The sequence below is a fragment of the Microcaecilia unicolor genome, chromosome 6, assembly GCF_901765095.1.
Source record: "Microcaecilia unicolor chromosome 6, aMicUni1.1, whole genome shotgun sequence".
Taxonomy (NCBI): domain Eukaryota; kingdom Metazoa; phylum Chordata; class Amphibia; order Gymnophiona; family Siphonopidae; genus Microcaecilia; species Microcaecilia unicolor.
Genome location: NC_044036.1, coordinates 311,883,832 through 311,910,197, shown reverse-complemented (window position 1 = coordinate 311,910,197; position 26,366 = coordinate 311,883,832). Strand labels below are relative to the sequence as shown.

Genomic DNA, 26,366 nt, shown 5'->3' with positions numbered 1-26,366 from the left:
GGGTCTGGGCCGGTCTAGAGGGTCTAAAGGAAAACAAATTAGCAGGTAAAATCTGATTTCTCCTTCCTTAGTGTCCCTCTGGTCCGGTCCAGAAAATGACTGATGGGAAGTAACAGAGCAGTGCATTTAAGGGAGGGACGCTAATAATCCCACTGTAAGTACATGCTCACCAAAAACTGCATCCTGTCGACACTGCACATCAACTCTGTAATACTTGGAAAAAGAATGCAAGGAAGACCATGTCTGCCACTTTACAGATGTCCAAAGGAGGTACCAAGAAATGCTCAGCCTATGACACAGCCTGAACCCTCATGGAATGCGCTTACCTGAAAGATAAGCGGAAGCAATCATTTCCTTAATCCATCTAGAAATGGTGGCCTTAGAAGCCGCCAAGTCTTTGCGGCACCCACCGAGAAGAAGAAAAAGATTATCCGATCATCTAAACTTCTGTTTCTTGCAAATACTTTTTGAGAACTCTTGATATCCAGCTTTCGCAGATGTCGTCGTTCTCCAAGTCAGAAGACGAACCCAAAATGGGCAAAACTACTGACTGGTTTAAATGAAATCTCAACAAGACCTTGGGAAGGAAAGAAGGCACTGGACGAAGAATCACCCGTTCTTTAGAAAATTCCAGAAAAGGAAACCTGCATGAAAAATGCCTGTAACTCTGAGACTCACCTTGCTGAATCTAAGGCTATCAAAAATACTGCCTTGAGGGTTAAATCCTTAAGGGGACAAGCCGACAAAGGCTCAAAGGGCAGTCTAGTAAGGACCACGAGAACCAAATTGAGATCCCAAATGGGAAACACAGGCCTAGGAGGATGAAGACTACCAACCCTGTGAAGAAAAAGCGAAGTTACTTACCTGTAGCAGGTATTCTCTGAGGACAGCAGGCTGATTTGTTCTCACATGTGGGTCGGCGTCCACGGTAGCCCCAAGAACGGAGATTTTTTTCTAGTAAAATCTGAAGAGCTTTGCGACAGCCAGCAAAGCGCAGGACAGACACACTGCGCATGCGCAGCCATCTTCCCGACAGCACGCATCCATTCCCGCCTCAGTTATATTAAAAGCAAATAAAGAATAAAAACTCTAAAGTGGCGGTGGGCTGGTTGATGAGAACAATCAGCCTGCTGTCCTCAGAGAATACCTGCTACAGGTAAGTAAGTTCGCTTTCTCCAAGCAGGCTGCTTGTTCTCATATATGGGGTATCTCTAGCCCCCAGGCTCACTCAAAACAACCAAGAAAGGTCAATTGGGCCTTGCAACGGCGAGGACAAAACAGAGATTGACCTATGAAGAAACAGCTAACAGAGTGCAGCCTGGAACAGAACAAAAATGGGCCTGGGGGTGTGGAGTTGGATTCTAGACCCCAAACAGATTCTGCAACACTGACTGCCTAAACAGACTGTCGCGTAAGGAGTCCTGCTGAAGGCAGTAATGAGATGTGAATGTGTGGACAGATGATCACGTCGCAGCCTTGCAAATCTCTTCAATAGTGGTTGACTTCAAGTGAGCCCCTGACGCTGCCATGGCTCTAACACTATGAGCCGTGACATGACCCTCAACAGTCAGCCCAGCTTGGGCATAAGTGAAGGATATGCAATCCGCTAGCCAATTTGAAATGGAGCGTTGACTGATAGCAACTCCCTTTCTGTTGGGATCAAAAGAAACAAACATTTGGGCGGACTGTCTGAAGGGGCTTGTCCACTCCACATAGAAGGCCAATGCTCTCTTGCAGTCCAATGTATGCAACTGACGTTCAGCAAGGCGAGTATGAGGACGGGGAAAAAATGTTGGCAAGACAATTGACTAGTTCAGATGGAACTCCGACACCACCTTCGGCAGGAACTTAGGGTGAGTGCGGAGGACTACTCCGTTATGATGAACTTTAGTATAGGGAGCATGGGCTACCAAGGCTTGAAGCTCAGTGACTCTACAGAGCTGAAGTAACAGCCACCCAGAAAATGACTTTCCAGGTCAAGTACTTCAGATGGCAGGAATCCAGTGGCTCAAAAGGAGGTTTCATCAGCTGGGTGAGGACGACGTTGAGATCCCATGACACTGGTGGAGGTTTCATAGGGGGCTTTGACAAAAGCAAACCTCTCATGAAGCGAACAACTAAAGGCTGTCCAGAGATAGGCTTACCTTCTACATGATAATGGAGAGCACTAATTGCACTAAGATGGACTCTTACGGAGTTGGTCTTGAGACCAGACTCTGACAAGTGTAGAAGGTATTCAAGCAGGGTCTGTGCAGGACAAGAGCGAGGATCTAGGGCCTTGCTATCACACCAGACGGCAAACCTCCTCCATTTGAAAGAGTAACACCTCTTCGTGGAATCTTTCCTGGAAGCAAGACTCGGGAGATACCCTCAGAAAGACCTAAGGAGGCGAAGTCCACGCTCTCAACATCCAGGCCGTGAGAGCCAGAGACTGGAGGTTGGGATGCAGAAGAGCCCCTTTGTTCTGAGTGATGAGGGTTGGAAAACACTCCAATCTCCACGGTTCTTCGGAGGATAACTTCAGAAGAAGAGGGAACCAAATCTGACGCGGCCAAAAGGGCGCAATCAGAATCATGGTTCCGCGGTCTTGCTGGAGTTTCAGCAAAGTCTTCCCCACCAGAGGTATAGGAGGATACACATACAGGAGGCCTGTTCCCCAATGTAGGAGAAAGGTATCTGACGCTAGTCTGTCGTGGGCCAGAAGCCTGGAACAGAACTGAGGGACCTTGTGATTGATCTGAGTGGCAAAAAGATCCACCGAGGGGGTGCCCCACTCCCGGAAGATCTTCCGTACCACGCCCGAGTTGAGCGACCACTCGTGAGGTTGCATTATCCTGCTCAACCTATCGGCCAGACTGTTGTTTACGCCTGCCAGATACGTGGCTTGGAGAAAACATGCCGTGACGGCGAGCCCAAAGCCACATCTGGACGGCTTCCCGACACAGGGGGCGAGATCCGGTGCCCCCTGCTTGTTGACATAGTACATGGCAACCTGGTTGCCTGTCTGAATTTGACTAATTTGATTAGACAGCTGATCTCTGAAAGCCTTTAGAGCGTTCCAGATCACTCACAACTCCAGGAGATTGATCTGAAGACCTGACTCTTGGAGGGACCAAGCTCCCTGAGTGTTGAGCCCATCTACATGCACTCCCCACCCCAGGAGAGATGCATCCGTGGTCAGAACTTTTTGAGGCTGAGGAATTTGGAAAGGACGTCCCAGGGTCAAATTGGATCGAACTGTCCACCACTGAAGTGAATTGTGAAAATCGGTGGACAGCTGGATCACATCCTCTAGATTCCCCGCAGCTTGATACCACTGGGAAGCTAGGGTCCATTGAGCAGATCTCATGTGCAGGCATGCCATGGGTGTCACATGAACCGTGGAGGCCATGTGGCCTAGAAGTCTCAACATCTGTCGAGCCGTGATCTGCTGAGATGCCCTGGCCATGGAAATGAGAGACAGAAGGTTGTCTGATCTTGTCTCGGGAAGATAGGCCCGAGCTGTCTGAGAGTCCAGCAGAGCTCCTATGAATTGTAGTTGTTGAACTGGAAGAAGGTGGGACTTTGGGTAATTGATGACAAACCCTAGTAGCTCCAAGAGTCGAATAGTCATTTGCATGGACTGCAGAGCTCCTGCCTCTGAGGTGTTCTTAACCAGTCAATCGTCGAGATAAGGGAACACATGCACTCCCAGTCTGTGTAGCGACGCTGCAACCACCGCTAGGCACTTTGTAAAGACCCTGGGTGCGGAGGCAAGCCCAAAAGGCAGCACACAATACTGAAAGTGCTGTGTTCCCAGATGGAATCGCAGATACTTCCTGTGAGCTGGAAGTATCGGAATGTGAGTGTAAGCATCCTTTAAGTCCAGAGAGCATAGTCAATCATTTTGCTGAATCATGGGAAGGAGGGTGCCCAGGGAAACCATCCTGAACTTTTCTCTGAGCAGATATTTGTTCAGGGCCCTTAGGTCTAAGATGGGACGCATCCCCCATGTTTTCTTTTGCACAAGGAAGTACCTGGAATAGAATCCCAGCCCTTCTTACCCTGGAGGAACGGGCTCGACTGCATTGGCGCTGAGAAGGGCGGAGAGTTCCTCTGCAAGTACCTGCCTGTGCTGGAAGCTGAAAGACTGAGCTCCCGGTGAACAATTTGGAGGTCTGGAGATCAAATTGAGGGAGTACCCCATCCGGACTATTTGAAAAACCCACCAGTCGGAGGTTATGAGAGGCCACCTTTGGTGAAAAAATTTTAGCCTCCCTCCGACCAGTAGATTGTCCAGCACGGGTACGTTTATGGCAGCTATGCTCAGCTGGAGCCAGTCAAAAGCCTGTCCCTTGTTTTTGCTGGGGAGCTGCAGGGGCCTGTCTGGGAGCACGCTGTTGACGCGAATGAGTGCGCTGGTCTGAGCCTGAGAAGGCTGTCAGGAAGGTGGATTGTACCTACGCTTATTTTAAGCATAGGGAGCATTCCTCCTTCCCCTGAAAAATCGTCTACCTGTTGAGGTGCCCGGTGGGAGAGTTTGTCGAGGGCGGGTTCCCGCTGGTGGAGCTGCTCTACCACCTGCTCAACCTTCTCACCAAAAATATTATCCCCCCGGCAAGGGACATCTAGGCAATTTTTCTGATGATAATGTTTCTGAACTCTTCGAATTTCTCTATTTTTTACATTTTTCCACCCTAGAACTTTCACACATAAGAAAGGTCATTGTCTAGATTTACTAGCACTTTCCAATTCTCATAGTTATAATTGCTCATTATTTATTACCATTTCTAAAGTTCCCTGGTCGGACCATTTTCTACTGAATTTTTTCTTTATCTTGGAGGGACATTAATGTTAGGACAGATACTACAGTAATTATAACCACAATACAGTTTAGGAAAAAGTTAGAACCTTCTTTATTTTAGCAATTAGTTGACGAAGAGTTGTTTTTGATGCTGCCACTACTGAGTTTTTTGTTGTTTTTTTTTTTACAATTTGGAACCAGATTACTGGTTCTATATTAGAAAGGTGGAACGAGATTACTGGTTCTATATTAGAAAGTCTAGCCTCTTTGGCTCAAAAAGTCAAAATACAGCAGTGATCTGAGAAATGAACTTTCTTTAAAATAGCGCTGTAGAGCTAAAGAAAAAATTCGGAATAAATATCCTACACAATTGGCATACTGCTATCCATGAGTATAAACAGAAATTAGCTACTAAAAAAAGAAAATTGTATTCAAAATTGGTGAGGTACAACAAACCTAACATTAAGAAATTGTTTTTGTTACTGGATCATATGTTAGATGTAGAATCTGTTACAACCAATTATGGTATTTTGCCAGCAGCTGATGATTTGGCTGCATATTTCCAAAATAGGGTTTTAAAATTTGAGAACAATTGCCACTGGAGAAACATCAGAGCAACCTATTTTCCTGAGCTGAATGCTATCCCAGCAGACAGATACTGGTCCCAGTTTAAGAAAATTAATGTTAATGACACAAAGAGATTATTGCTAAAGTATGCCAAATATTTCTATAGTCTAGATACATGCCCTCCTTATTTGATTAAACTGGAATCTCTGCTTTTGTTTTTTTTAATTTATTAACTTGTTACATTCACATTTTGAATCTGGTACTTCCTTGTCACTTGCAGCAGATGAATCCAGGAACTAGTGGGTTAAGTTCGCCTACCAGCAGGTGGAGATAAACTAAAGGCAGTGATGCCAGACTGCCAGCTCCTTCCTCAGTCAGTATGTCTCTATCTCAGCAGGTGGTTTGAGACGGGGGGGGGGGGGGTTGATAGACCACTCCGACTCGTCGGGCGTCCACAGACCCTGGGCATGCTTCCCCTGGCAATGTGCGCCCCAGCCCTTCAGGCTGGCATCTGTCACAACTAGGCACCAATTGGGGAGCGCCAGCAGCATTCCCCGCCGCAACATGCTGTCCGAGAGCCACCACTCCATACTGAGACGGGCCGCAGGGAGCCAAGAAAGTCTGCACTGATAGGGTATGATACATACCTGTAGCAGTTGTTCTCCGAGGACAGCAGGCTGATTGTTCTCACGACTGGGTGACGTCCGCGGCAGCCCCCACCAACCGGAAAAAAGCTTCGCGGGACGGTCGGCACGCAGGGCACGCCCACCGCGCATGCGCGGCCGTCTTCCCGCCCGTGCGCGACCGCTCCCGCCAGTTGAATAACTAGCAAAAGATGAAACACACAACTCCAAAGGGGAGGAGGGAGGGTAGGTGAGAACAATCAGCCTGCTGTCCTCGGAGAACAACTGCTACAGGTATGTATCATACCCTTTCTCTGAGGACAAGCAGGCTGCTTGTTCTCACGACTGGGGTATCCCTAGCTCTCAGGCTCACTCAAAACAAGAACCCAGGTCAATTGAACCTCGCAACGGCGAGTTTACAACAGAAATTGACCTACGAAGAACAACTAACTGAGAGTGCAGCCTGACCAGAATAAATTCGGGTCCTGGAGGGTGGAGTTGGATTTACACCCCAAACAGATTCTGCAGCACCGACTGCCCGAACCGACTGTCGCGTCGGGTATCCTGCTGGAGGCAGTAATGTGATGTGAATGTGTGGACAGATGACCACGTCGCAGCCTTGCAAATCTCTTCAATAGTGGCTGACTTCAAGTGGGCCACTGACGCTGCCATGGCTCTAACACTATGAGCCGTGACATGACCCTCAAGAGTCAGCCCAGCCTGGGCGTAAGTGAAGGAAATGCAATCTGCTAGCCAATTGGAGATGGTGCGTTTCCCGACAGCGACCCCTAGCCTGTTAGGGTCGAAAGAAACAAACAATTGGGCGGACTGTCTGTGGGGCTGTGTCCGCTCCAAGTAGAAGGCCAATGCTCTCTTGCAGTCCAATGTGTGCAACTGACGTTCAGCAGGGCGGGTATGCGGCCTGGGGAAGAATGTTGGCAAGACAATTGACTGGTTAAGATGGAACTCCGACACCACCTTCGGCAGGAACTTTGGGTGGGTGCGGAGCACTACTCTGTTGTGATGAAATTTGGTATATGGAGCATGAGCTACTAGGGCTTGAAGCTCACTGACCCTACGAGCTGAAGTAACTGCCACCAAGAAAATGACCTTCCAGGTCAAGTACTTCAGATGGCAGGTATTCAGTGGCTCAAAAGGAGGTTTCATCAGCTGGGTGAGGACGACGTTGAGATCCCATGACACTGTAGGAGGCTTGATAGGGGGCTTTGACAAAAGCAAGCCTCTCATGAATCGAACGACTAAAGGCTCTCCAGAGATGGCTTTACCTTCCACACGATAATGATAATCGCACTAAGGTGATTCCTTACTGAGTTGGTCTTGAGGCCAGACTCTGATAAGTGTAGAAGGTATTCAAGCAGGTTCTGTGCAGGGCAAGAACGAGGTTCTAGGGCCTTGCTCTCACACCAAACGACAAACCTCCTCCACTTGAAAAAGTAACTCTTCTTAGTGGAATCCTTCCTAGAGGCAAGCAAGACCCGGGAGACACCCTCAGACAGACCCAACGCAGCGAAGTCTATGCCCTCAACATCCAGGCCGTGAGAGCCAGGGATTGAAGGTTGGGGTGCAGCAACGCTCCGTCGTTCTGCGAAATGAGAGTCGGAAAACACTCCAATCTCCACGGTTCTTCGGAGGACAACTCCAGAAGAAGAGGGAACCAGATCTGACGGGGCCAAAAGGGCGCTATCAGAATCATGGTGCCGCGGTCTTGCTTGAGCTTCAGTAAGGTCTTCCCCACCAAAGGTATGGGAGGATAAGCATACAGGAGGCCGGTCCCCCAATGAAGGAGAAAGGCATCTGACGCTAGCCTGCCGTGTGTCTGAAGTCTGGAACAGAACAGAGGCAGCTTGTGGTTGGTCTGAGAGGCGAAAAGATCCACCGAGGGGGTGCCCCACTCTCGGAAGATCTTGCGTACCACTCTGGAATGGAGCGACCACTCGTGCGGTTGCATGACTCTGCTCAGTCTGTCGGCCAGACTGTTGTTTACGCCTGCCAGGTATGTGGCTTGGAGAAGCATGCTGTGCTGGCATGCCCAGCGCCACATCCCGACGGCTTCCTGACACAGGGGGCGAGATCCGGTGCCCCCCTGCTTGTTGACGTAAAACATTGCAACCTGATTGTCTGTCCGAATTTGGATAATTTGGTAGGACAGCCGATCTCTGAAAGCCTTCAGTGCGTTCCAGATCGCTCGGAGCTCCAGGAGGTTGATCTGCAGATCCTTTTCCTGGAGGGACCACATACCCTGGGTGTGCAGCCCATCGACATGAGCTCCCCACCCCAGGCGAGAGGCATCCGTCGTCAGCACTTTCGTGGGCTGTGGAATTTGAAATGGACGTCCCAGTGTCAAATTGGTCCGAATGGTCCACCAGAGCAGTGAAGTGCGGCAGCTGGTGGAGAGGCGGATGACATCTTCTAGATTCCCGGTGGCTTGGAACCACTGGGAAGCTAGGGTCCATTGAGCAGATCTCATGTGAAGACGAGCCATGGGAGTCACATGAACTGTGGAGGCCATATGACCCAGAAGTCTCAACGTCTGCCGAGCTGTGATCTGCTGGGACGCTCTGGTCTGCGAAGCCAGGGCCAGGAGATTGGCGGCCCTCGCTTCGGGAAGAAAGGCCCGAGCCGTCTGGGTATTCAGCAGCGCTCCTATGAATTCCAGAGACTGGGACGGTTGGAGATGGGACTTTGGGTAATTTATCACAAACCCCAGCAGCTCCAGAAGTTGAATAGTGCACTGCATGGACCGGAGGGCTCCTGCCTCTGAGGTGTTCTTGACCAGCCAATCGTCGAGATATGGGAACACGTGCACTCCCAGCTTGCGTAGGTAGGCCGCTACCACCACGAGGCACTTGGTAAAAACTCGTGGGGCAGAGGCGAGCCCAAATGGCAGCACACAATACTGAAAGTGGCGTGCGCCCAGGCGGAATCTGAGATACTGTCTGTGAGCTGGCAGTATCGGTATGTGAGTATATGCGTCCTTTAAATCCAGGGAACATAGCCAATCGTTTTTCTGAATCATTGGCAGAAGGGTGCCCAAGGAAAGCATCCTGAACTTTTCTTTGACCAGGAATTTGTTCAGGCCTCTCAGGTCTAGGATGGGACGCATCCCCCCTGTTTTCTTTTCCACAAGGAAGTACCTGGAATAGAATCCCTGCCCTTCCTGCCCGGGTGGTACGGGCTCGACCGCATTGGCGCTGAGAAGGGCGGAGAGTTCCTCTGCAAGTACCTGCTTGTGATGGGAGCTGAAAGACTGAGCTCCCGGAGGACAATTTGGAGGCAGGGAGGCCAAATTCAGGGCGTATCCGCACCGCACTATTTGGAGAACCCACTGGTCGGAGGTTATGAGAGGCCACCTTTGGTGAAAAAATTTTAACCTCCCTCCGACCGGCAGATCGTCCGGTACGGACACTTGTAGGGCGGCTATGTTCCCGTGGATCCAGTCAAAAGCCCGTCCCCGGCTTTTGCTGTGGAGGCGCAGGGGGCTGCTTAGGCGCACGCTGTTGACGGGAACGAGCGCGCTGGGGCTGTCCCTGTGCCTGACGAGGCCTTCGGGCCGGCTGGTTGTACCTACGCTTTGCAAAAGAATAGGGTGCAGCCTGCCGTGCCCGGGAAAAAACGCCCACCAGTGGGGGCGGATGCTGAAGGCGCCCGGTGGGAGAGCTTGTCGAGAGCGGTTTCCCGCTGATGCAGTTGGTCCACCATCTGCTCGACCTTCTCACCGAAAATGTTATCCCCCCGGCAAGGGACGTCGGCCAGTCTCTGCTGGGTGCGGTTGTCCAGGTCAGAGGCGCGCAGCCATGAGAGCCTGCGCATCACTATACCTTGGGCCGCAGCACGAGATGCCACGTCACAGGTGTCAAAAATACCCCTGGACAGGAACTTTCTGCATGCCTTCAGCTGCCTGACCACCTCCTGATAAGGCCTGGACTGCTCCGGCGGGAGCTTCTCGACCAGGTCCGCCAGCTGTTGCACATTGGTCCGCATGTGGATGCTCATATAGAGCAGGTATGACTGGATGCGGGTCACGAGCATGGAGGATTGGTAGGCCTTCCTCCCAAACGAGTCCAGAGTGCGAGACTCCCGCCCCGGGGGCGCCGAGGCGGTATCCCTCGAACTCCGTGCCCTCTTGAGAGCAGAATCCACGACCGCTGAGTCATGGGGCAATTGGGGCCGCATGAGCTCTGGGTCGGAGTGGATCCTGTACTGGGACTCTGCTTTCTTGGGAATGGTGGGGTTAGTTAACGGTCTCACCCAGTTCCGGAGCAGCGTCTCCTTCAGGACATTGTGCAGCGGCACCGTGGAGGACTCTCTAGGTGGTGATGGATAGTCGAGGACCTCGAGCATCTCGGCCCTCGGCTCTTCCACAGAGACCACGGGGAAGGGAATGGTGATCGACATATCCCGCACAAAGGAGGCAAAGGAGAGGCTCTCAGGAGGTGAGAGCTTCCTCTCCGGTGAAGGCGTGGGGTCCGAGGGAAGGCCCGTAGACTCCTCTGAGGAGAAATATCTAGGGTCCTCCTCTTCCCCCCACGAGTCCTCATCCTCGGTATCGGACATTAGCTCATGTAGCTGAGTCCTGTACCGGGCCCGGCTCGACGTCGAGGCACCGAGGTCTCGGTGTCGTCGAGCGGTGGACTCCCGCGCCGGCGGGGACGGAGCTCCCTCCATCGACGTCGACGGGGACTCCACCTGCGTAGCAGTCGAGACCGGCACCGCAAGCGGCGGCGGTGTCGACAGCTCCGGCGCCGGGCTAGAGCTCGCCGGCGCCACAGTCATCGGCGCCGAGGGCGCAAGCACCCCCGGCGCCGGCACAGCCTGGCGCATCAGCCCTTCCAGGATCCCCGGAAGGATGGCTCTGAGGCACTCGTCCAGGCCCGCTGCCGGGAAAGGCGGTGGGGCCGGTAAGGGTGTCGGTGCCGGAAGCTGCTGGGAGCCAGGAGACGGCACCGAGGTGCCGGAACCCCGACGCGTCGGTACCTCCACAACCGACGGGGACCTCTCCTCTCGACGATGACGCTTCGGCGTCGACTCCTCTTCAGGATGCACCGAGGGCGTCCGGTGACGACGCTTTTTGTCCTTCTTTCGATGCACGTCACCGGCGCCGGAGGGCATGGAAGAGGAGGAGGTCGATCCCCCTCGGTCTCGAGGCACTGGGTCAGACAGGGTTCGGTCCCGTGGCTCACGAGCTGAGGGAGTGACCGGGGCCGACTGCCCACGCGGCCTCTCAACCCCACTCTCACCGGCGGACCGGCGGGCCGACGGGACCTGTTCTCCTGGGGTCGCTGCCATCGGTGCCGATGTCTCGGGCATCAATACCGGTACCGAAGAACCGGCCTTCGATACCGATGCCGTCGAGGTCGACGTCGAGGGGCCGGCGCAAGTTCCAAAAAGACGGTCCCGCAGAACTTGCCTCGCAACCTGAGTCCGTTTCCGGAGACCGAGACACAAAGCACACGACTTGAGATTGTGCTCCGGCCCGAGGCACTGGAGGCACCAAGCGTGGGTGTCGGTCTGCGAGATCGGCCGGCCGCAGCGACCACACTTTTTAAATCCACTCGGGACCTTCGAGGACATCGACGGAAAAATCGCGTCGGCGAAGTCAAAGTCGTCAATGGTGGCTAAAATCACACCACGAAAAAATAAACGACCGAGCGACCACTAGGCCGCAATGTAGCGTCCCCGCTGGAAGCGAGGGAAAAGGGGAGCGCGTGCTCCACACGCGCAGTCTTTTTTTTTTTTTTTTGTAAAAAGAAAGGATAATAAAAGGAAATTAAATTAACGAAGCGCGATCCGCGTATACGCGATCGCAAGAATCCGGCGGCTGAAGTAGAGAGAGCGGCAAAGCACGACTCTCTCCAGGCGCGGAAAAAAAGGAACTGGCGGGAGCGGTCGCGCACGGGCGGGAAGACGGCCGCGCATGCGCGGTGGGCGTGCCCTGCGTGCCGACCGTCCCGCGAAGCTTTTTTCCGGTTGGTGGGGGCTGCCGCGGACGTCACCCAGTCGTGAGAACAAGCAGCCTGCTTGTCCTCGGAGAAAATCCTGAGATACTGGAGACCATCGTTGAAGTAGAGAATACTGTAGAGGTCTCAGGTGCGCTCTCGCCCATGGCACCACTTCCAAGGTGGCCATCATCGATCCCACCAGCTGGACTATGTCCCAAGCTCGCGGGCGGGGCATCCTCAGACCGACCTGATTCTGAAGCTTGCACCGCCTTTGCTCGGGAAGAAACACATAGCCCGAGGCTGTGTCGAACCTGGCCCCCAAATATCCTAGAGATTGCGAGGGGGTCAGGTAACTTTTGGCCATATTGACGACCCAGCCCAGAGACTGAAGGACTGAAACCACTCTGGCTGTAGCTAGATGACTCTCTTTTTCTGGGTCTGCTCTGATGAGCCAGTCGTCTAGGTACGGGTGAACCCGGATACCCTCTCGTCTGAGAAAGGCAGCTACTACCACCATTACCTTGGAGAAGCTTCGGGGAGCTGTGGCGAGGCCAAAAGGCAAGGCCCGAAACTGGAAATGTTTTCCCAACAACGTAAGTAGAGGAGTGTGGTAGCCGTGTTAGTCCACTCTTAAGGTTATCAATAGAAATCAAACAAAACAAAACATGGAAAAGAAAATAAGATACCTTTTTTATTGGACATAACTTAATACATTTCTTGATTAGCTTTCGAAGGTCGCCCTTCTTCCTCAGATCGGAAATAAGCAAATGTGCTAGCTGACAGTGTATATAAGTGAAAACATTCAAGCATTACTATGACAGTCTGACAGGGTGGGAGTGGGTAGGAGGTATGCATGGGGACATCAAAGCATATCATTGATATTCTAACAGGATGGGTGTGGATAGATGAGGGGAGGGTGATTAACAGAGACATACAGCTTTATGGTTTATAATGGGCTAGGAACCCCAGATCTTTGTTAAGTCCTTTCTGTTGGGTGTTAAAATATTCAATCATTCTGACTTCAAAGGTCTTACGTTCTTGTATGGTTTTAAAGTTACCTTTCAGGATTCTCACTGTGAAGTCACTGGTACAGTGTCCTGGTCCTGTAAAATGTTGACCAACAGGCGTCGGAACCCTACTGGCACCAGTATTGTTCATGTGATGTCTATGTAAATTGAATCTTGTCTTAAGCATCTGGTCTGTTTCTCCAATATAGCATCCTTCGTTACATTTTTTACACTGAATGATATATACCACATTGGAAGATGAGCAAGTGAAAGATCCCTTTATGTTGAATATCTTTCCTTTGTGGATGACTTTGGGGTCCTGTGAAATATTTTGGCATAGTTTGCAACTGGATAAATTACAGGGAAGTGTGCCCTTCTGTTCCTTTTCAGTCTGTGATGGACGTTTACTTCTGATTAGCTTGTGTTTTAAGTTGGGTGGCTGTCGGAAGGCCAGTACTGGTGGGGATGGGAATATCTCTGTCAGTAATTCATCCTCATGGAGTATAGGTTGTAGATCTCTTATGGTTTTCCTCAGTTTTTCCAGCTCTGGATTGTATGTCACTACAGGGGGATTCTGTCTGTGGATTTTTTTCTCCTTCTACTGTAGCAGATTCTCCCTGGGTGTTTTGAGGGAGGAGGCAATATTCTTGGAGATTATTTTGGGGTTGTAGCCTGTTTGAAGGATGCAGTCAGGCTTTTAAGGTGTCTGTCTCTGTCCCCTAGGTCAGAGCAGATACGGTGGTATCTAGTGGCTTGGCTGTAAATGATGGATCTTTTTGTATGTGAAGGATGGAAGCTGGAGTTGTGGAGGTAGCTGCGTCTGTGGGTTTCTTGTATATGGATGTTTGTATACAGCCATCACTGATTCAGACCGTGGTGTCCAAAAAATTGACTTTTTCTGGGGAGTAGTCAATTTTGAATCTGATTGTAGGATGGTATGTATTGAAGGCAGAATAAAATTGTTTCAGAGTTTTTTCACCCTCCGTCCAAATCATAAAAATGTCATTGATGTACCGGTAGTATTTTAGAGGTTTGGTCTGGTGTGTATTCAGAAATGTCTCTTCCAGCTCAGCCATAAAAAGGTTGGCATATTGGGGTTCTGTCCTGGTGCCCAGCGCAGTGCCCATTATTTGCAGATAGATATCATTGTTAAAGCGGAAGTAGTTGTGAGTTAAAATGAATTTGATTAATTTTGTAATAGTTTCTGGTGAGTATTGCTGGTCCAGTGTGGATTTTTTTTAGGAGTCTTCCACATGCAGCTATGCCATCCGCATGTGGAATGTTGCTGTATAGTGATTCTACATCCATCGTGACCAGAAGGGTGTTAGGTGGTAGTTGCTTGATATTTTTCAATTTATTCAGAAAGTCTGTGGTGTCTTGTATGAAGCTGTTAGTTTTGTGTACGAGAGGTTTCAGAATTCCCTCTACGAATCCAGATATTTCTTCCGTGAGTGTGCCAATACCTGATATGATTGGTCTGCCAGGGTTTCCCGGTTTGTGGATCTTGGGTAGCATGTAGAATGTGCCCACAGCAGGCTGGTTTGGTATGAGTTTCTTCAGGTGAGGTTGCGCTTGTGTAGGAAATGTTTTGATAAGGTCTTTCAGCTGTTTTGTGTAATCTGCAAACGCACTAGTCAGAAACTAAGAAATGAACTTATACATCAACTCTATAAGAAAAAAAGAATAATACAAACCCAAAGGGATGCAATCATGAGGAACATGGAGGAATTACATCCACACCTTGTGAACCAACTTAAAGAGGACCTACATAACATATAGTAACATAGTAGATGATGGCAGAAAAAGACCTGCACGGTCCATCCAGTCTGCCCAACAAGACAACTCATGTTTGCTACTTTTGTGTATACCCTACTTTGATTTGTACCTGTGCTCTTCAGGGCACAGACCGTATAAGTCTGCCCAGCACTAGCCCCGCCTCCCAACCACCGGCTCTGGCATAGACCGTATAAGTCTGCCCAGCACTATCCCCGCCTCCCACCACCAGCTCTGGCACAGACCGTATAAGTCTGCCCAGCGCTATCCCTGCCTCCCAACCTCCAGTCCCGCCTCCCACCACTGGCTCTGGCACAGACCATATAAGTCTGCCCCGCACTATCCCCGCCTCCCAACCTCCAGCCCCGCCTCCCACTACCAGCTCTGCTATCCAATCTCGGTTAAGCTCCTGAGGATCCTTTCCTTCTGAACAGGATTCCTTTATGTTTATCCCATGCATGTTTGAATTCCGTTACCGTTTTCCTCTCCACCACCTCCCGCGGGAGGGCATTCCAAGCATCCACCACTCTCTCCGTGAAGAAATACTTCCTGACATTTTTCTTGAGTCTGCCCCCCTTCAATCTCATTTCATGTCCTCTCGTTCTACCGTCTTTGTATCTCCGGAAAAGGTTCGTTTGCGGATTAATACCTTTCAAATATTTGAACGTCTGTATCATATCACCCCTGTTTCTCCTTTCCTCCAGGGTATACATGTTCAGGTCAGCAAGTCTCTCCTCATACGTCTTGTTACGCAAATCCCATACCATTCTCGTAGCTTTTCTTTGCACCGCTTCGATTCTTTTTACATCCTTAGCAAGATACGGCCTCCAAAACTGAACACAATACTCTAGATGGGGCCTCACCAACGACTTATACAGAGGCATCAACACCCCCTTTCTTCTGCTGGTCACACCTCTCTCTCTACAGCCCAACAACCTTCTAGATACAGCCACCGCCTTGTCACACTGTTTCGTCACCTTCAAATCCTCAGATACTATCACCCCAAGGTCCCTCTCCCAGTCTGAACCTATCAGACTCTCGCCACCTAACACATACGTCTCCCGTGGATTTCTATTCCCTAAGTGCATCACTTTGCATTTCTTCGCATTGAATTTTAATTGCCAGACCTTAGACCATTGTTCTAGCTTCTTCAAATCCTTTTTCATGTTTTCCACTCCCTCCGGGGTGTCCACTCTGTTACAGATCTTAGTATCATCCGCAAATAGGCAAACTTTACCTTCTAACCCTTCGGCAAGGTCACTCACAAATATATTGAACAGAATCGGCCCCAGCACCGATCCTTGAGGCACTCCACTACTCACCTTTCCCTCCTCCGAGCTAACTCCATTCACCACCACCCTCTGGCGTCTGTCCGTCAACCAGTTCCTAATCCAGTTCACCACTTTAGGTCCTATCTTCAGCCCATCCAGTTTATTTAAAAGCCTCCTGTGGGGAACCGTGTCAAAAGCTTTGCTGAAATCTAAGTAGATTACGTCCATAGCTCGTCCCTGATTCAATTCTCCTGTCACCTAATCAAAAAACTCAATGAGATTCGTTTGGCACGATTTCCCTTTGGTAAAACCATGTTGTCTCGGATCTTGCAACTTATTGGCTTCCAGGAAATTCACTATCCTTTCCTTCAGCATCGCTTCCATTACTTTTCCAATAACCGAAGTGAGGCTTACCGGCCTGTATCCAGCTACTTCCCTATCACCACTTTTGTGAAGAGGGACCACCTCCGCCGTTCTCCAATCCCTCGGAACATCTCCCGTCTCCAAGGATTTATTAAACAAATGTTTAAGAGGACCCGCCAGGACCTCTCTGAGCTCCCTTAATATCCTGGGGTGGATCTGGTCCGGTCCCATGGCTTTGTCCACCTTTAGCTTTACAAGTTGTTAATACACACTCTCTTCTGTAAATGATGCTGTATCCACTCCACTATCATTTGTACTTTTTCCAGTCCATCGCGGTCCTGCTCCAGGATTTTCTTCTGTGAAAACAGAACAAAAGTATCTATTTAGCAAATTTGCTTTTCCTTCATCACTATCTACATAGCGGTTCGCAGTATCTTTTAGTCTCACAATTCCCTTTTTAGTCATTCTCCTTTCACTAATATACCTGAAGAAACTTTTGTCACCCCTCCTTACATTTCTAGCCATTTGTTCTTCCGCTTTTGCCAGACGTATCTCTCTCTTGGCTTCTTTCAGTTTCCTCCGGTATTCCTTCCCGTGTTCCTGTTCTTGAGTTTTTGTGTATTTCTGGAACGCCAACTCTTTAGCCTTTATTTTCTCAGCCACTTGCTTGGAGAACCATATCGGTTTCCTTTTTATCTTGCTTTTATTTACTTTCCTTACATAAAGATTTGTAGCCCTATTTATAGCTTCTTTCAGCCTGGACCACTGTCCTTCCACTTCTTGTACTTCCTCCCAGCCCATCAGCTCCTTCCTCAGGTATTCCCCCATTTTAGTAAAGTCAGCACGCTTGAAATCCAGGACTTTGAGTTTGAGTGGCTGCCCTCCACTACAGCAGTCATATCAAACCAAACCGTTTGATGGTCACTGCCGCCCAGGTGGGCACCCACTCGGACATTTGACACGCTATCCCCATTTGTGAGCACCAGATCCAGCGTCGCTCCCTCCCTCGTGGGTTCCGTCACCATTTGTCTGAGCAAAACACTTTGGAAAGCATCCACGATCTGTCTACTTCTCTCCGATTTCGCCGATGGAACCTTCCAATCTACATCTGGCAGATTGAAATCTCCCAGCAACAGCACCTCCCTCTTCTTTCCTAACTTTTGAATATCCGCGATCAGATCCCTATCTAGTTCTTCCAGTTGTGTCGGGGGTCTGTAGACAACACCCACATGGACTGAAGTCCTATCATCTCTTTTTAAGGTGATCCATATCGCTTCTTCTTTTCCCCAGGTCCCTGTCATTTCAGTCGCCGTGATATCATTTCTCACATACAGAGCTACTCCTCCAGCTTTACGACCCTCTCTATCCTTCCTAAATAGATTATAGCCTGGTATGTTTGTATCCCATTCATGGGAACCATTTAGCCACGTCTCCGTGATTGCAACAATGTCTAAGTCTGCCTCCACCATCAGGGCTTGAAGGTCATGAACTTTATTGCTTAGACTGTGAGCATTTGCGGTCATTGCATTCCATCTACATTTCCTGGTATGTGTTTTACTGATTTAGTGATCCAAGGAGAAAAACAATACATTTCTATCCGCAAAAAGGAAATAAAGCTATATTCTCTTCTTCAAAATCAAAGAGAGAGAAACTGCTTATCCTTGAATAGCTACAGCTCTGCATAACCAACATCCCCAGACACCTTGGAGACACTTGGATACACATCTGAGGCATGTGAAAATCAGAGCCCAAACAAACCAGGGAATACTGATCACACCTTTACAGATGCAAACCAAATGGGGATAATAAACCTCTCGAACCATCAATCACAGCATGAGGTCTGGGTGCTATCCAAAGGGCTCTCATTCTGCCCACCCAAGGAACATCAACAGAACAGACAGAATCTGAAAGCACAACAGAAACGAAACAGACATGGGTGGGCTCCTGGACTGATCTGCTGCTACTGAAGTAAAGAAAATGAGAAGGCAAGAACTAATTTCTCCTTCCATAGCGTAGCACAGATCAATCCAGGACTTTTGGGATGTACCAAAGCAATCCTCAAGTCAGGTGGGTACCTGCAATCACCACACAGAGAATGGAGGTCTCGAAGGATGCCAAAGTCCTATCCATAACATCTACTCTGCAATGTCTGGCAAAGGCAGCTACAGAAGCCCAGGTGGCCGAGCTACAAATGACACCCAAGGGGAGAACACGTGACTCTGCAAAGGAAGAAACCATTCCCTGTACTGAGAGGGCATGAAGGACCAGAGGGAGTGTCTATCCGGAAAGCAGAAAAGAAAAGAAATGAAATGGCATCCTGCCACCGAGCAAGCAATGGTAAATTTGGAAGCAGCAAGATCCTTCCTGGTACTGGCAAAGAGAAAAAAAAACAAACGATCAGAGCACGCAAAATCATACCTCTAAATAGTGACGAAATACCAGACACTCATTCAGGAGCCGAAGGCCCAAAAAGTCAGACCCACAATCCTTCTTGCGGAAGAAAGCCTGATCCAGATGGAGACGACCACTGGAAGAAAGGCAGGTAATGTACAGATAGAAACACCATCCCCAAGAAAAACCAGAAAGGGATCCCCACAAACAAGCGCCGAAAGCTCAAGACGCCCTCCGTAGCGAGGTGAGAGCCATCAAGAAGACTGCCTGAAGGATGAGATCTTCAACAGATGCACCAGACATGGGCTTAAAGGGGCCTTTGCAAAGCTTTCATACAAGACCAAGATTCCACAGAGGGCAGACAGGCCGGAGCAGAGACTGCAGCTGACTGACCCCCCTGTAGGAACCGAGTAACATCCGCATGAGCCGCAATAGAAGAGCCACTCACCCTGCCCCTGTAGTAGGACAAAGCCACCACCTGAACCCTCAAGGAGTTCAAGGCCAAAGCCTGCAGGAAGCCAGCCTGATGAAAGGACAAAGGCTGAGAGATAGAAGACTTAAAAGGCCAGATCGACTGCTCCAGACACCAGGCCACCAACACTGCCCAAACTCTGAAATAAGACGTACAGGACGAACGCTGCTTAGCCTGCAGGAGGGTCGACATCACAACCGCCACATAACCAGTACGCCTCAGCCACGACCACTCAATAGTCAGGCCACAAGACCAAAGTGAGACAGAACCACCAGCAACATGGGACCCAGATGAAGAAGACTCAGCTCCATCAGCCATGAGAAGACTTGCGAGGTCTGCATACCATGGTCTCCTGGGCCAATCCAGGGCCACCAGAACCACCGGGTAGAAGACAATGCAAAGAAGGACCTGGCCTAACTTCGGCAAAAAGAAAAAACAAAGAAGCTTATCCTGTGGGTCAAGGATGAGGGAGGGTATCCAGATCCAAGAAGCTGAACGAAAAAGCACAGAACCTACCAAGAGGTCCAATAAAGGGACCTCCCCAGGTCACTGCAATGATCGAAAATGCCTGGACGGAGAGCTCCCATCCTGCTGGATCCAACGTCGTCATGCTGAGAAAATCTGCTAGGACATTCAAGCTCTCAGCAATTTGAACCGCCGAAAACACCTGAAGGTAACGCTCAAGCTCCCAGCAACATGCACTGCCAAAGAAACCTGGTGACGCTCCGCCTGACGAAAGGGTAAACAAGTCTCAAAGACTAGGGTCACACTCCATGAGCCCCTACTACTACTACTACTATTTAGCATTTCTATAGCGCTACAAGGCGTACGCAGTGCTGCACAAACATAGAAGAAAGACAATCCCTGCTCAAAGAGCTTACAATCTAATAGACAAAAAAAATAAATAAAGTAAGCAAATCAAATCAATTAATGTGAACGGGAAGGAAGAGAGGAGGGTAGGTGGAGGCGAGTGGTTACAAGTGGTTACGGGTCAAAAGCAATGTTAAAGAGGCGGGCTTTCAGTCTAGATTTAAAGATGGCCAAGGATGGGGCAAGACGTAGGGGCTCAGGAAGTTTATTCCAGGCGTAGGGTGCAGCGAGACAGAAGGCGCGAAGTCTGGAGTTGGCAGTAGTGGAGAAGGGAACAGATAAGAAGGATTTATCCATGGAGCGGAGTGCACGGGAAGGGGTGTAGGGAAGGACGAGTGTGGAGAGATACTGGGGAGCAGCAGAGTGAGTACATTTATAGGTTAGTAGAAGAAGTTTGAACAGGATGCGAAAACGGATAGGGAGCCAGTGAAGGGTCTTGAGGAGAGGGGTAGTATGACTAAAGCGACCCTGGCGGAAGACGAGACGGGCAGCAGAGTTTTGAACCGACTGGAGAGGGGAGAGGTGACTAAGTGGGAGGCCAGCAAGAAGCAGATTGCAGTAGTCTAAACGAGAGGTGACAAGGGTGTGGATGAGGGTTTTGGTAGAGTGCTCGGAAAGAAAGGGGCGGATTTTACGGATGTTGTAAAGAAAGAAACGACAGGTCTTGGCAATCTGCTGGATATGAGCAGAGAATGAGAGAGAAGAGTCAAAGCCCCTATGCCTGTCCACGTACGACAGTGCAGTCGCATTGTCCGAGAGAACCCGGAACGGTCGATGATGCAGTGCCGAGCCAAAGGCGAGCAGGGCAAAGTGAAATGCCTGGGACTGCAGGCAGTCGATTGACCAGGAGGCCTCCATTGAGAACCACTGACCCAAGCTGAAAGTTGAAGATGACAGGTGCCCCAGCCCAAAAGACCAGCATCTGTCATGACCGTGATCCAGTCCGGCGTGGCCCAGGACTGCCTCCTCAGCATTTCAGGAGCCTGCAGCCACCAGGACAAGCTGCACCACACCTGGCGAGTCCATGGGAGGCGGAAATCGTATGATTGATGGACAAGAGACCAGCGGGAAAGAAGGGGAAAAGGCTTCATATGAGCCCGAGCCAAAGGCATCACCACCAGTCATTACCATCGTCCATTACCTGCATGTAATCCCAGGTCCTGGGGCAAACAAGGCTCAACGTACATCCAATCTGTGACTGCAGCTTCCCAATCTTGGAGGCAGGAATACCTTGCCAGCTCATGTATCTAAACGGACCCATAAAAAGTCCAGGGACAGAGATGGAGTCAGCTGACTCTTGGAAAGACTGATCGCCCAACCAAGGGACTGAAGGGACACCACCTCACTGGTCACCTCAAGGCTGGCCTGATAAGAGGAGACTCAGATCAAACCGTCGTCCAGGTATTGATGGACACTGACTCCCCAGTGGTGAAAGAAAGCCACCAACTCCCCCCATCCCCTGAGGAGAAGGTTCTGGGAGCTATGTAAATACCTAATGGTATAGCCTAGAACTGAAAGTGCATCCCCAAAATCGCAAACAAAGAAAACACTGATGTAGAGGACAAAAGGGGAAGGTAAAGCATGCTTCCCTGATGTCTACAGTGAACAGAAATTCCTCTAGCTGAACCTAGGACACCAACAAGCAAAATATGGTAGCCAGGTTGATCTATGATCTGACACGCTATGATTCAGTGAAAGAATACTATCTGATATTACACTGGATGCCAATCAAATTACGAATTCAATTTAAAGTGGGTATAATGGTATTTAAGATCTTGTCGGGTGCAGCTCCTTTGTATATGATGGACTTAGTAAACCTCCTTTCCTTTATAGATTTCATACACAAAGTCAAATTTTCTTGCGATTTCCCCAGAGTTATTGCTTTAAAATCAGTTAAATTTTTTTTCTGCAGTTTTATTATCAGAGTGGAGGAGTGGCCTAGTGGTTACAGCACTGGTCTTGACATCCAGCGATGGCCGGCTCAAATCCCTCTGCTGCTCCTTGTGACCTTGGGCAAGTCACTTAATCCTCCATTGCCTCAGGTACAAACTTAGATTGTGAGCCCCCCAGGGACAGAGAAACACCCAGTGTACCTGAATGTAACTCACCTTGAGCTACTACTGAAAAAGGTGTGAGCAAAAAATAATAAATATCAGATGACTTCAATATGGAATTCACTTCCTTTATTTTTGTGATGCTATCAATATTATATATCATTTAGGAAGAATTTGAAAACATTTTTGTTCTGTGAACCAAGTCATAATTGTTGTAGTTGGAGAGTATGTCTCAGTGTTTAAATTTGCTACTGTAATTCCTAGAAAGTATCTGGTCTCTTGGTTTTTGTAACCTGCCTTGAACTGACAAGGTATATGGTGAACTATAAGACATGTTATAACACTACTCACTGACGGGCAAATTTCCAATTACTGAATTTATCTTCCCTTTATTCCAGATACTACCCCAAAATTCTGTATGGTTCGGAGAAATTTCACAGTAGGCAAGCATATTACACGGCATTGCATTAACACAGGTAACTTAGTGTTTCTATACAACAATAAGAACTCTTCAGAGATTAATACTAATGCAACTGTCACTTAAGATTCCACTTAACCAAAATGTTTACTAAGCATGTGAATGTTACTTTTAAGATGTATATTAAAAACAGAGATGTGTTAATTTTAGGCTGCTTCCAAATTGTATTTATTTGTAAATGCTCAGTTTCAAGGAAAAATAGTAACTGTTTAATAGGAAAAGAACGAGGATTATATGGTCATAGTCTTCTGAACTGAGCAAGTGGAACAGTGAACAGCCCCAGAATCTGCACCGAGTGCAAACTTGGTTAGCAGTTTATAAATGATCTAGAAAAGGGAGCAAAGAATAATTTAGTCAAATCTACAGATAAGACAAAATTATTCAAAGCACCATGACTAGACATTGAGGAATTTCAAGAAGGACCCTGCAAACTTGGGGAACTGGAAACCTAAATGACTGATGAAAATTAATATGGACAAGTGCAAGGAACAGCTTGGCAGGAAACCAGCAGAAATGAGTCCCATTAGCACAGTTTAGTATAATATTGCTAGAGATCTAGAGTTGTAGTATTTCCAGAAAATTGGGGGAAAATATGTAGTTAAAAAGGTAGTTTTATACTAGGCCTCGAAAGATAAAAAAAAAAATCTGAAAGTTCTCACACATCTGATGTAGAGACCATCTGAGTACATTATTTTTAATCACATTTACATTACAAAAATTACCTTGTCAAGGAATGTGGGACGGTCCATGGAAGACTCTTTGGAGATTGGTGGCGGGCGGCAGCCAAGGGGTTTGGTGACCATTCCATTATAGTCAGTCACTCCCATTCCACGCTTGTCCATTTCCACCTTCTTTTCCAGCAGAGCACCTGTAAAGTCAGGAAGAAAAATACTTCAACTAAAATATATATATATATATTCAGGATCAAGCAAAACCTCTCAAAATAAGGAGAAATTAGACCTTACCTGCTAATTTGTTTTCCTTTAGTACCACCAGACCAGCCTAGATGGATGAGTTATGCACTCATACCAGCAGGTGAGTGGAGACCGAGAACTACAGAATTCTGGTGCAGCCTATAAGTTAGCTGTGCAGTCCCCTCCCAGAGTCAATATGAACATAAGAGAGAACTAACAAATAGAATAAAAACCAACAAATCTCTACTAACCTTTCTCTCCCATGGCTTCAAAATCCCACATGACGTGCAGGAACACTGCACTGCAAAGGAAGCAGCTCCCATGTGTCCGAGAATGCCACCAAAAAATGTCTGCCAGAAAGGCAAAGCCTGGGTGTTGCCAAACTGAACACAAAACAAAAAGACTACAAACAATATCCCATAACCCTTCTCTCCCATGGCTTCAAAATCCCACACGATGTGCAGGAACACTGCGCTGCAAAGGAAGCAGCTGCCAGGGGTACGAGAATTAGAAATGCCTGCCAGAAAGACAAAGCCTGGGTGTTGCCACACTGAACACAAAACAAAAAGGCTACAAAACACTGCCAAATCAGAGAGACTGTCTTTTTTTTTTTTAACAGAGCGCAAAGATGAGTCTCACCTCCCAGGCACTCAAGGCCTCTAGACAGCATGAAGGGCCAAGGTACAAAAAGGACCTCCAGAAACTGAAAGGAACCCCTCAGGGCCAAGTAACCAGGAGGTATAGGGAGGGAAAGGGGGAGGGATAGGGGGAGGGCCCCGGCCACCTGGGTTTGACACCACCGGGGCACAATGTTCACCCCTATGGGTCACAGCCCCCAGCCAAGGAGTCCTGGGAGAGAAGCAGAAAAATTAGGAGCCAGAATGAATTGTAAACACTGCTGATCCCAGTAACTTTTTTTCCCCCCAGCTAAGGACTAGGAAACCACTAGGCCTACCAGACCAGTTGAGACTGCACAGACCTGTCCCTCTACCACCTGCTAGGAGACTAATACCAACTCTGGAAGGGACTGCACTGCTAACTTATAGGCTCCACCAGAATTCTGTAGTTCTCAGTCTCCACCCACCTGCTGGTAGGAATGCATAACCCATCTGTCTAAGCCGGTTTGAAGGGATGCTAAGGAAACATTGCTACTCAACCTACATAAGTATTGCCATACTGGGACAGACCAAAGGTCCATCAAGCCCAGCATCCTGTTTCCAACAGTGACCAATCCAGATCACAAATACTTGGCAAGATCCCCAAAAAGTACAAAACATTTTATACTGTTTATCCCAGAAACAGTGGATTTTCCCCAAGTCCAATTTAATAGCAGTCTATGGACTTTTCCTTTAGGAAGCCATCCAAACCTTTTCTAAACTCTGCTAAGCTAGCCGTTGTTACCACATTCTCTGGCAACGAATTCCAGAGTTTAATTACACATTGAGTGAAGAAAGATTTTCTCCGATTCGTTTTAAATTTACTCCTTTGTAGCTTCATCGCATGCCCCCTAGTCCTAGTATTCTTGGAAAGCGTAAACAGATGCTTCACGTCTACCCGTTCAACGCCACTCATTATTTTATAGACCTCTATCATATCACCCCTCAGTCTACCACTATCTGAAAGAGTAAGTGCTGTTCCACCCCATCCATGATTTTACATATCTCACTCTCTGCCGTCTCAACTATGGGTCCTACATGGCTGCCCAGCATGTTCCATTTGGTAAGTAACAGACCCTATTTGCCTCCAATTTAAAAGGGACAATGGAGGATCAATAAGAGACCTGAGCTTTAGTGTCTCTCAAGAAAACCTAAAATCTTGAAGTTGAACCCTGAAGACCGAGTTACACTGTCTAGGAGGGACAGTACTCCTGCATAGTCACTTGAGGTTAGGAGAATATGCTCTATTATCCCCCTGCTCTGGGAACTGTATATCAAAAGAAGATTGATGACAGTGTACCTTTTCTTTTATTGGGCCTTCTATACAATTTTACCTTTATTTCATGCTGAAGTGCACACAGCTCATTCTCGCCACAAACTGGGAGAACAATGCACATCTTTTTTTTTTCACCTATCCGTAAGGACCTGGGACCAAAGTAGGTATTTTTCAGCACTACCAAACTTATAGGAGCTGATACAGTTCGGGTCATATTAAGCCACAGACAATCAAGGTACATTCTTAGAGACCAAATGTTTAGGAAGGCCCTGTCAGACGTGCTTTGGATTCAGGAGACTAGAGTTGCCAAGCTTTCATATTTTTTCAGGATTGCACTGATTTTAGTGGAAGCCAGAAAGATGGCTTAAGTGGCTGAAAAATAATCAACATTTAGACCTATGTGCAGATCTCCAATTCTACCCCTGCCCTGCCTGCTTCCAGTGTTACTAGCAGCACCAGGTAAGCCAATCAGCTTCTTGATGACTTTCGCACCAGATAAGCCAATCAATCAGCTTCATGATTATTATCCTAGCTCCACTGAGCTATCTCATGCAGGAAGGACCCTGGTAGTCAGAAACTTTGGGTAGGACCAAGTCAGTAGTAAAACATGGGAGGAGGAACAGTAGAAGGCAGCTTTACTCGCCGGAAGGGAGGGGATGAGTCCATTCCTGTTCTGCACAAGGGGGTGAGGGAGTCTGAGCTCTGCAATGGGAATGTGACATTTAAATCTTTCTTGATGTACCTGATCAATAACTATTTAATGTGTTATTTTGTTAGTGTTCTTTCCTCTCTGTCACTGGAGCTCTCTTTATTAATGTGAACCACTTTGAATCCTCCTTGGAATAACTGCAGTATAGAAAACTCCAATAGTATAGTATCTCTCCAACACGTTGCTTGTACATCTTTTT

At 48.5% G+C, this 26,366-nt stretch overlaps 1 protein-coding gene across 1 annotated transcript in view; it reads right to left on the bottom strand.

Annotated features, from left to right (window-relative positions):
• TNRC6C (trinucleotide repeat containing adaptor 6C) overlaps positions 1–26,366 on the bottom strand; it is a 253,617-nt gene that overhangs the window by 122,341 nt on the left and 104,910 nt on the right. The window contains 1 exon segment of the mRNA XM_030208143.1: positions 23,335–23,480. Coding sequence (XP_030064003.1) covers positions 23,335–23,480 — 146 coding nt within the window.